The following is a 12,518-nucleotide window of genomic DNA, read 5'->3' on the forward strand; positions in this document are numbered from 1 at the left end:
TCTCCCTGATTAGCTCTCCATGGCATATGTGTAGGTCACATTATATAGGCAGGAGACTCTGAATAAAGCCTCACTCCTCCGCTCTGCCCAGATCTGAATCTCACTCATGGCTGCCCTCTGCTCTCAAGGCTCACTCCCCCTCAGTCCTTCCTCCGTTACCAGCCTTCCTACTGGCTTATCCAGCCACATGTCCATGGACAAGAACCTGCTAGGGGACAGAGTTCTGTGTTGCTGAGCATACACGGGGTTGCAACATGCTTTACATATAAAAAATAAAATAAAAAGGGGGAGAACGTATGGGAATGCTGCTTTAAGAGAATACAGTATTCAGAATATACATAACATTTTCTCCAATTAAGCCCTTCATATCCTTTTTCATTCGAACCAACAGACAAAAAATGTTAGCTTTAAGTTTCAGCCTTCATTGTTTTTACTCACGCAGAAGCCTAAACATGTTATATAGCCACCGCTTTGCAAATATTTACAATATTTGTTTCACCAACCCACAGATCAACCCTCAAACCACAGACAGAAGATTTTCTTAAAAACAGTCTACGATTTCCTGGGAATTTGTACGTACAATTTCGTGGTAATTAAAAAGTTGTCCCAATACGCATTCATCGTAACATGTCTCTTCAAGCAGAAGACATGTACATTATTCCATTTGCAAACAGTACACATTAAAAACAAGGTATTCAGTGCCAAATACCACAAAAAATGCATTAAAAGCGCCAGAAACAATGTATAAATACAGTGAAAACCGAGAAAATTAAGTGGCAGTATATATAACATGAAAGGCCAGCACTCAATCCCAGATTTACATGTTAGCTATTATTTCTTTAAGTCTATATTCAATATACTGTAGGTTGTAATACATTTTAATGAAGCAAGTTCTTCATTCACACTGACGTGTAAGCAGTTTAATTAGCAGACTAAATGCGTAGCAATGTAGCCTAATTACCTTTAAAGATGACTTGAGGTTTAAAAAAAAAAAAAAAAAAAAACACCTTTTGATATAATTTTTTCAATTACTCATGTTTCCCCAAAACCAGAGGTGCTCAAACTTGAGCCGAGGCCTCCTAGAGTTTTTTTTTTTTTTTTTTTATAAATCTTGGGGCACCCCTGCTCTTCAAACCATTCAATCCCCTCCTTGCTTACACACGTACACCCACCCTCTTCTTGCACACATCATACTAATGCTTACTTAACATACTCCACATTTGTATCCCCTTTTCACACCGCACTCTCGCCCTCAAAGCACCAGTCACCCACTTCTCTCACTTGCACAACACGTTCCCCAATTCCACAAAAAAATGACTAGCCTCCCTCCCTCAGCCCTCATCAATACCCCACACACCAAGCCATCCGTCTCCTCCCCACACCTCTTAAACAGGTCAGCAGCTCAGGGGGCACACCCTGCGCTGCCGAGAGATAAAGAGGCTTCTCATTCTCCGTGCAGAGATGCCCGCTAAACAGCCAGCCGAGTTTTCCCCTGGGGCCGCGGCATACAAGGGATCCCAGGCAGCCTGCTTTAGAAACACTGCCCAAAAAGATATCTCCACATACAATGTGTACACTTTCAGGATTAATAGGACTACCCGAATTTTAGATATGGGCACCAAACTAAACTCTTCAGAAGAGAAAAACATTAGCTCCAACACAAACAATACCTGAAAATGAATTAAAGTAACACTAACAAATGACAGAATTAAATAGGTATTATATGTTGCTTTGCATCTTGCCTTACATATTTATCCCTATCCGAAGAGAAGAAATAGAAAACAAATGAGGGGATTTTGACTAACGTCCAAAGTAGGTAATCACACATGTTGCACAAACTAACTTGATAGCCCCTAGTAAAGTTTGTACACACACACACACATATAACCAACAAGAACACTCCAAAGCACAAAACTCCCCTCAGGCATGTAAAAAAAGGAACAACAACATAGTGCAAATGTGTATCAAACAACTTGATTAATATCACACTGATGAATGCCCATTCACGTGGTAAAGGGTTAAATCGGGTGTTTCCAGATTTCTGATCTGGAGCAGTTATAAGGCAGGAACTCTCCCGCACCATAAATAAAAATAAAAAGTATATAGCGTAACAGTTAAATTAAAAAAAACACATACATGAGCAGTGAGCCCATTTAACTCGCATGCTCCCATAAGAACACAGGCAATTTGACTACTCTGGGTCCTGTTGATGTCTCAGTCGTGCCTCTCTGCAGTGGCGGAAGCTGGAAGGTCCGTGTATTCTTCCTCCCGAGCGGACTGCGGATGACTTCACAACTAATGGAATCCTCCTGATGAAGATCGGAGTACTGATTGAAACGCGTAGGATGGTCCCTTTCATGTTCAAGAGCACTGTGCTGCCTGTCTGCCTCGCTATCTGCCGATATTGCTGTGAGACCGGAGCAGCCAAAGGCTGAGGATTCCATTGGTTGTGACGTCATCCGCAGTCTGCTCTGGAGGAGGAATACACGGACCTTCCAGCTTCAGCCACTGCATAGAGGCACGACTGAGACATCTACTGGACCCAGAGTGGTCAAATTGCCTGTGTTCTTGTGGGAGCATGCGAGTTAAATGGGCTCACTGCTCATGTATGTGTTTTTTAATTAAAATGTGTTACACTATATACTTCTTTTTAATTATGGTCCGGGAGAGTTCCTGCCTTTAACTGCTCCAGATCAGAAATCTGGAAACACCTGATTTAATACTTTACCACGTGAATGGGCATTCATCAGTGTGATATCAAGTTGTTTAGTACACATTTGCACTATGCGGTTTTTCCTTTTTTTACATGCCCGAGGGGAGTTTTGCGTTCTGGTGAGTTCTTGTTGCCTTATCTAAGGGTGTTGAGAAACACCCTCATACCAGCTGCATCTCTCTATTGGTGATATAAATGTTATTTGTTTTTATTAACTAATCACTAGGTGATTTGGGTTTGCGCTTATTTTCTGTGCTGCACCATCTTTAAAACCACTATTTGGCTGCGCTTAAAGTGCGGCGACGTCGCTCCAAAACAATTGACTCAGTCGCCAGCGCTTATAGTAAGCGCGACGGAGACCCGTTGAGACCAAAAATTTGGAAGCCGGGTTAAATTTGATTTTTTACAGACTGTCGCCATGTGACTCTCTGTAAACCAATCAATGACCCCGTCGCTAGCGACGCCGCTGAAAGTTAAATTATAACTTTTGCGGGTGGCGACGGGTGGCGTCATCGATGGCGTCACCGTCACTATAAGCGCGGCCTAAGGGAAGAAACCAGAACAGATTAATTTGGTAATCAACTTACCACCATCTCTTATGGGAAACAGATAAAAACGCACAGGACAAGACATCAGGAGTGTGCAGATAATGACAGGCAAGTTGGGTTTGTGAAATAATGCAAATATATTTTCTTACCAACAAATGCTTGCTGGCTGCCTCTGGGAGGAGAAGGCACCCGGACAGCGATGACATTCCTGCTGGCACTTCCTCTCCTCTGATAACAATCAGTGGGCTGTACTCTTCCTTTTGCACCAACAACTTGCTGAGATGTTGCACTTCTCAGGCAGACCAGCTCCTTGTGCAAATTGGTCCGGATAGGAGTTGCCAACTTAGTAGGCAAAGGCTGAAAAACAGTAACAAATTGCTGCCCTTACCAGATGTCAAGATCCAAATTGACGCTTACAAAATAAAAAATAAATAAAAAAACTTAACCCCATATCCTTAGCACTCTTCTTAGACAGCAGATGTCCCAAACACTGCTGTATAACCATCCTCCCAAAAGACTGAAGTGTGGATGAATAAAAAGTAGTACTGTGCTTCCATAAAAGTAAAGAAAATAAATAAATGAACGGAACACCAACAACTTTGCATAGAACCCCAATTCCTTTCACAAGTACAATCTCCGAATAGAACTTAAAGCACTGCCCTACCTTCCCAGACTATAAAACACAGGCCCATATTTACCAAGAAGTGCTACTTCATGAGACATCAGTCAGCACAGCTTAATACATACTGTATGGCTCCTTAGATCCCATTCTAGTCAATGAGCTGTATGGTGCCTTCCTGCACAGAAGCTTCTTCACATCTGGTGAAGAGCTGAGGAGGCTTTTGCAGTCTTTAAAGTTGATGCATAAAAATAAAAAAACCTACAAAAATAAAACCTTGTACAATTGATATTACAACTGTGGAGATGTGAGGGTGCTGATTGGGGCAATAGGAATACTGCAACTGTGGAGAATTGATATGTTGGTTGATTAAAAGGCATCATAACCTACAGAATCTATAACCGTGGGCTAAGAACAATAGCATATCTTCCGCTTGAGTTTAAAAACAGTTACATTAGATCTACATGCAGAAAACAGCCAAGCCCTTTACAAGGAAGCCGTTTCACAGCTAACTAAATGTTAAGGAGCCAGAGTTGCGTTTGGTTACACTTCTCAAACAGAGAGATGCAGCTTCACAGCATGAAGAGATACAAAAACGAACAAAGAACTCAACTTTCAAGTTTGATTCCCAACCAAAATGCAGCAAATAAAGTTCAGTGACCAATGTCTACATTTTGTGGTAGTTTGTGTGATGCCAAAAGTTACACTTTTCTAGATGAGGCCAGTGGCCACACATGCCAAATACATGTGCAGTGCTGCCAAAGGCAACTTTCAGCTGAACATATGGGGAAATGGTGATTACTATATTCCTTCCCTAACATGGTCACTAGGTGGGGCTCAATACTATTTGACCAGAAGCAAAAATACATACGGTATGCTATTTTATCATCTTGTTTCTGCAAACAGTCAATTACATGCAGGACAGCACCAAAGGTCCTGGTGAAATTGCACAACACAGAACATATTAACCAAATACAGCAATGTGATAAGTTATATATTAATATTCACAAGTATAAAGTTCTTGCAGACAATTGCTATGGCAATTGATTAAACAAATGCATGCAATGCTGCCAACTCCGCAGACAAAGCACACGCAGGCATGATTGGTTTTGATTGATGCCGTCATATACTGGCATTATCGAGTGTGCACACCATTTTAATTATTGTAATCAAGAGGAAACCAAACCCCCTTAGAACTTTAAAGACCAATGTGCAACCACCTCCTGGAATTTCTAGATCGAGAAATTAATGCATGTGCTTATATTTTCTTATTGACTATGTATAATGGGACTTGTATAATGCTACATGCATTGTTTAAACACTTCACTGTTCAAGGACATTTTAAAATCACCCCCATTTGATCCACCACCTTCCTCCAAGGATGAAAAATAGCGGGGCCAAAAACATTGTCTCAAACTACAGGCCAATCTCTCTTCTCCCAATACTATCCAAAGTCATGGAAAAATGTGTTTACTCCCAATTAAGTGACTACAATACCAAGAAAAATTTCCATAGCCAATTCCAATCTGGCTTTCGCCCCAAACACTCCACGGTAACTACCCTGCTAAAAGTTTGGATTTCATTGCACATGTGGAATGGAACTAGGACAACTTACTGGTGCAATATTCCTAGATTTTGCAAAGGCTTTTGATACTGTTGACCATGTTATCTTGCTTAAACTCCAGAGCTCTGGAATAGGGAAGCATGCTTTAAACTGGTTCCAGTCCTACCTATCGGGTAGATCCAAACATGTGTCCAACTCAGGCTTTAACTCCAATCCCCTGGATACCACCTGTGGCGTCACCCAAGGCTCTGTTCTGGGGCCCCTACTCTTCTCAGTGTTCATCAATGATCTTCCCACAGCTTGTAAGCAATCAATACACATGTATGCAGATGACAATCTTATATACACACAGCCCTAGCCTCTCCGACCTTTAACACACACTTCAATCTGAAAATTGGATTTCCCAAAACAAACTGTAATAATGGTATTTGGGACCAAGGCTAAATTTTTAAAGCTTCCAATGACTGATCAGAACCAACGCTAATACCACCCTAACTCCGGTCACTAGTTTTAAATACTTGGGCATATGGTTTGACTCCCATTTAACATTTGGGATGCACATTGATACCCTGACATCCAAAACCTATGCCAAACTAGGTGTACTTTACAGGAACAAATCCTCCCTAAGTCTGCTGGTCAGAAAGTGTATCACACAGAAGATGCTAATGCCAATTATCGACTATGGAGACGTAGTATATGGCTCAGCACCTCAAACTCACCCTAGCAAACTTGACACCCTCTACAATTCAATATGCCGTTTTGTTCTCCAATGCAATTACAACACACATCTCTGCGAAATGCGCAAAAAACTAGATTGGTCATCACTCGAGTCTAGGCGCAAAGTTCACCTTTTCTGTCTTGCCTTCAAATACTTTCTGGGCAAGCTACCCAGCTACCTGAACAAACTCCTCACCCCTACCACATGCACCACTTATCTGAGATATTTTCTCCAAAAGACTGTTCATAGACCCAAGGTTCAGCAAGGTATCCTTCCGCTCCTCCTCTTACCGTGCACCCCAAAACTGGAACAAGTTACCGGAGACTCTCGCAGCCACCACCAGTCTAAGTTCTTTCAAAACTAAAGCGGTCTCACATTTTAATCTGGTCTGTAACTGTTACATTCGCATATAATATATATGATCTCTAACTGCGCATGCAAAGTGTTGTATATAACGTATTCCATGTTCACTTATGTAACCATGCATTATTTGTCATAACTCTGTGCCCAGGACATACTTTAAAACGAGAGGTAACTCAATGTATTACTTCCTGGTAAAACATTTTATAAATAAATAGTGGGTGCCCTTGGCTAAACTATTTTCAGCTCCGGAACACTCTGGTTCCAAAGATCATTACTTGTCAAGGTACCAGTATCACTGGCTTTTAGATAACCAGCATCACATGAGCCAACAGCATCACATGAGCCAACAGAAAGTCCAAATAGATGATATTGCGGCTTCATAAGGCCGCCAACAGGCTCGGGAGAGCCGGGACAACTGTACCAGGCCCGGTGGCTGTAGGGGGCCCAGCTGGTGCTGTAAATTGGGCCTGGTCAAAAGTCAGGCCCAAATTCTAAATTCGCACGTGGACCAGAGTGGCACCAGTGGCCAGATACAACCCCAAAGGTGATTGTGGACAGAATATTGTGTTTGGATATTATTGTGTGCATATTGCAGGTGGTGGTGGTGGGGGGGGGGTTATCATGTGCGTATTGCTGGGGGTGGGAGGTTATTCTTTGTGTATTGCTGTGGTTGGGGGAATTGTGTGTATGTATTGCAGGGGAAGGGCGGGGGTATTATCTGTGTATTGGGGGTAGGGGGGTATTATTGTGCGCATATAGTGGGTGGGGCGAGAATTATTGTATGCATATTGCGGGGTGAGTTATTGTGTGGGTGTGGCCAGGGGGCAGGGTAAATTAGTGTGAAATTGAGGGAGTGGGGGTGTCATTGAGTGATAGTGGAGGGGGGAAGAAAAGTGAGTGAGAGGAAGTGACAGAGTGGGGGAGAGAGATACATAAGGAGCGAGGGGGTTGGACTGGATGAGAAGGAGGTGTGAAAGAGGGGAAGGGGGGGCTCATAAAGCCGCCAACACGGATGGGGATGTCCTGGTGGAAACTAGTTCTGGGCCCCAGAAAGCCGTTTGCCTGCATAACAGGAGATTTAAACGGTCATTGTTTCTCCTGGAAGGGGAATGGTTTGTCGGTACCTTCATTGGTATCTCGGGAAGCAGACAAGGGTGGGGGGGGGGAGCGGAGTTGCCAGAACTGAATACGGTGCAATTATGCACCAGGCACTCCGATTCCCACCCTGTAACAATGCAGCAGCAGCAGCTTTAACATGCAATTAGTTAAACTGATTTGTATTAACAGTGCAGTGCTTTTTATGATTGACAATATGAAATCCCCATTTCTGTATATACACTGGCAATGAGTTAAGTCTTTGTGATTCATACCTTGCCATAAAATACACAAAGTAAAGCCTAATTACCAATACTTGGCCCATTAAATCCATTTTGTAAGGCTGCTATTAGTTCATTTCATACTAAGTGAGATTGCTTTTATTGGTGTTTAGCAAGTACATTACCAGAAACATAAATGTTTAAAGCAATGGGTGGGGGCGGGGGGGGGGAGGAGGAATGTTGTCAAGGGGACCAGAGTACCAAATGAATTATGTCATCAGTAATTTTGCTTTGTGGATGTTCCACATCCACAAATTTGTTTGTCTCTGACACACTGTACATGTATGTGTCCGTCTATCTCTGTACACATATACACACACAGATTTTGTAGCACAATTTCACATACTTGGTGCTTATTAACTTCTAACAATTTCAGAGCCAAAGTTCGAATCAATGATCTGTAAACCCCCCTGGCACTCAAAAAAAAATAGTATTTTCTGCTGCCGTCTTTGAAATCCATCGGCTCCCTGAACAATTAAATGACTAGTACAATGTTCCAAATACCTTCAGGCTTCCAAACGTAGATCAAGTGGTGACAATAACGAAACAGAGATTATGTAATGCCCACTGTGTTCCTGCAATTAGTTTGCCAACGGTCAACTCTTGCAAGGTTTAAGATTGTACTAAAAGTTCCCTCTTGTAACACCTACATTGCTATTTATCACAGAGTTGCCTTAGATTTTAAAATAAATGTAAATATGCCAATTAAAAATGAATTTTTAATGCATAATAAAACTAATGAGCGATCTCAGAATTAATAAATATAACTAAATTCTAAGAGCACTGACCTCTGTTGTACAAGTGGCACTTTGAACCGCAATTATTAAAATATACTTGTACATTAAGTTGTTTTACTGAGCCATATTGTTGCAAAGCAATTTAAAAACGACTGATCATATATGCCAAGTGCAAATACATCCAATATAAAAATACCTGTAACTAGTGCCAACACTGAAGAGCAGTAGAGTAAAACGCGCATCAGGCTTTAATGACAGCACATTGTGTGATGGCACGACACACGGGCAGAAACAGCATGACGTTGCAGCTATAAGAGCCTGGTAGAAAGCAACAAAATATTCAACTATATCAAATCATTGAGACTTACTGGGCATGCTGCCATACTAGTATTACTTTGCAACTTAGTCACGAGGGACACTGTCTCCATACCAGAGCAATCTCTCCCCATCTCTCTATTTGCACTTTACACATCACTGGATGATTCACAGACTATTATCCTTTCCACTCCTTATCACTGTGTTAGTACTAGTTACAGGTATTTTTATATTGGCTGTATTCGCACTTGGCATATTTGATCAGTAATTTTAATTATTGCTTGGCAACTATATGGCTCATTAAAAAAAAAAAACATAAACTAGTATCTTCGATAGAATACTTGCTATTCGAAGCTCCACTTCTACAAAAGGTCACTGCCCTCCGAATTTTTTTATTTTGATTCCTCATAAGTTTTGTTTATTATGTATTAACAGTTCATTTTGAATTATGCGGTTACCCTAAGAGTGCATCATTTGGAAATCTTTTGTTTCCCGTTTGAGAGAATATTCCTGATAGTAGCACACCATCCACCCCATCATTTAAAGCTATGTAATCCAAGCAATTTTTCCCCAATTTTTGTGTGTTTTTCTCTATTGGATTGAAGCGGGGGTGGGGGGGTTCCATTAATTTCAGCTTCGTGGACCCCATGGTTTCCTCCGTAGGGAGTGCCAGCAACCGCTCAGGCTTGATAGCTGGATTAATGTTATAGCAGATTTACAAAACTCCCATAGCCACTTGGATTGTTCCTTTAATAGCGTGGCAGGCTTTTCTCTTTAGATTTATATATACACACACAAATATGCACCTAGGATTTTAAATATGAAACATTACATATAATAAACATTTAAGTTGAATTATTTTTTTAAATACAAATATTTATAAAATAAAGCCATAATATACAGTAGGCTTTTCTGTTAACCAAGTCTAGTATTCTCCATTTACACTTAAGTGCAAACTATTTACATGAACTTGAAGCAATTATGCTAATGGCCCACATTAACAGGAAGGTGGAAAAAGAGTCTCTCAGACTTTGCAATTACAACTTCTACGCAAGTTTGTAGTTAAAAAAAAAATAAACACTACTACACAACTTGAATACTGCTAAAATATTATATTTTAAATCATACCACATAATTTATATCAACTTCTAATAGTATTTTCACTTTGAAAGCACCTCATATTTAGGTCTAAGTTTAAAAATGCCACTGAATATGCAGCACAGCTTGTTTATTCACTGGAGGATGACATGGGGTATGTGATCTGGAAAAAATGACAATTCCTAAAATACTTTGAGGTGCATTAGACCAGCAGTGCGCAAACTGGGGGGCGCAAGATTTAGGGGGGCGGGCAGAGCTGTGCACGGGAGACAAAGAAGCAGCTCCGTGCTGCTGCTTCTCTGTGCTGTCTGCCTGCTGCGGGGGTGGGGCCCTCCTCCTCCTGTGTTACCCGCTTTTCAGCAGCATGGGGGACAGGAGCATGCTTACAGTAGTACTTCCTCCCAGGTAAAAGTGTGTGACTTATGATTGTGTGTTGAGTCTGTTGTGTGTGTTGTGATTGAGTGTGTGTGTTGTGTCTGTGTCAGTTGTGATTGTGCGTGTTGTGTCTGTCGATTGTGTGTATCTGTGTTGTGATTGTGTGTGTGTGGTGATTAAATGCAGCGGTGCGCAAACTGGGGGGCGTACACTCTCCAAAGCCTGGTGCGACAAACAAATTCGACTTTGAAGCGCGCTCAGCAGTAGTCAATGCGCGCGCGCGCGCGCACACACACACACACACACACACACACACACACACACACACACACACACACACACGATCCGCGCCCCCCCCCCCCCTCCACCCCCTGCTCGCAAAATTATGCAGGGCACCCTGTGCTCATGCTTGGAGAGTTGGTGATGTCACCGCTCTCAGCAGCGTGGACGCAGCCTAATTTTGCAAGCGCGAGCTGTTGAAATAAGTATTTAGATATATTAGTATTTACATAGTATACCATTTAATAAAGGTTTTCTTTTTTCATGTGATTTTGATTACATCAGGCAGGGGAAGCCTGAGAAATTTCATGTATGAAAAGGGGGACTCAGCATAAAAAGTTTGCTCACCCCTGCTGTAATATAGATGTTCTTTTTATATTCAAGTGTAGTTTGACACATAAAATGTACGCATTGACACAAAAGCACACAATGGAATCACAGAGCCCAGGACACTACGGAAAACCATGCTTCAATAGGTATGGATTTATCAAGTAGCTCTGAAAAACTCAACACTGAAGACCTACAGTACGAGACCCGCATCCAATGCTGGCTCTGACAAGAGCAATTTCCCACCCACGACACAAATATGTAATTACAAACTTCAGAAGGCGAATAATAAAATAATGTAAAAATGTATCTTTTTTTAACACAAATTAGGATGGAATGCAGTTGTAAACCAGTAGTAACTAATCTTGCAGTGGGTCTTGATATGCATGAAAAATCCAATGGGAAGGGACCTCTCACACTGTACATGATGCCTTCCTCAGGATCCTGTAAATGGATCAGTATCCCAATATTAGCACTCATCATTTGGGAAGCACTCAATAGTATATTTAGTTTTAGTGCATCAATATGTCTGCTCTGGTCTCGAGAAAGGTCCGTGCCAGGACCAAAACACTGCACTATAAAAATGGTTCCATCTGGTCACTGCCTCTAAATATTTTTCCCCAATAAATCATGGCATCTATCATGCACCAAAATTAAATTCACTTTATTGCTTTTAATTCCCCTTGCTGTTTCAGTGTAGAACACTTGATTAACAAAGGGGCAATTGATCATTCAAACCACCACCTGAGCTTGTGCAAATAACCACAAGTATGCTTTCCATTTCATGGGCACCCAGAATACAAAGCTTCCCGGACCTTTACAGCGATATGAAATAAATGAAGGGTGCATATCTGTGGGAACCTCTCTCCACAAGTTGGTTTATGCGGCTCTTTGACAACCTATAATCTCTGAACTCGTGAATACAGGAGTTGTAATGCCACAGTGTGGGCGACTTCTGCAATACGGAAAAAAAAACAAAAAAGCTGTGTGTACTGTGCACGCGCATAGTAAGTGAAACTTCTTTGTGTGTTGTCAGCAACATATAAAAGTAACAATAATATTATTACTGCTTAGAGCATGAGTACCGGCATCATGGATGTTGAGCGGGTGGGGGAGCTCACAGGCAGGGGGGGGGGGAATAGGCACATCATTCAGGGGCGGTGTTCGGTGCATCACTGGGGTGTGCGTGCGTGTGTCAGAGTGTGCGTGTCAGTCAGTGTGTGTGAATGTGTGTATGTGTCTGTCAGTGTGTGTGTGTCTCTGTGTGTACACACCGTATGTCTCTCTGTCTGTGCCCTGCCCCCTCTCTCCTCACTCCTCCCACCCCCGGCGAAGCTGCGGACCCGGGGGGCTCAGTCTGAGTCTCCAGAGCAGACCCCACCCCCCCCCGGCGGCGCACTCAAACTCTCCCCGGCGGCGTGCACAAACTCCCCCCGGCGGCGTGCACAAACTCCCCCCGGCGGCGCGCTCAAACTCCCCCCGGCCG

The 12,518-nt window shown here is 42.3% G+C and overlaps 1 protein-coding gene across 1 annotated transcript in view; it reads right to left on the reverse strand.

The window, feature by feature from the left end:
• Positions 1–12,518, reverse strand: part of LOC142499260 (microtubule-associated tumor suppressor 1 homolog) — a 99,387-nt gene that overhangs the window by 68,795 nt on the left and 18,074 nt on the right. Inside the window, exon 3 of the mRNA XM_075608400.1 lies at positions 3,411–3,618. Coding sequence (XP_075464515.1) covers positions 3,411–3,618 — 208 coding nt within the window. The remainder of the gene's footprint in view (positions 1–3,410; positions 3,619–12,518) is intronic.

This window comes from Ascaphus truei, chromosome 1 (genome assembly GCF_040206685.1).
Source record: "Ascaphus truei isolate aAscTru1 chromosome 1, aAscTru1.hap1, whole genome shotgun sequence".
Lineage (NCBI taxonomy): Eukaryota > Metazoa > Chordata > Amphibia > Anura > Ascaphidae > Ascaphus > Ascaphus truei.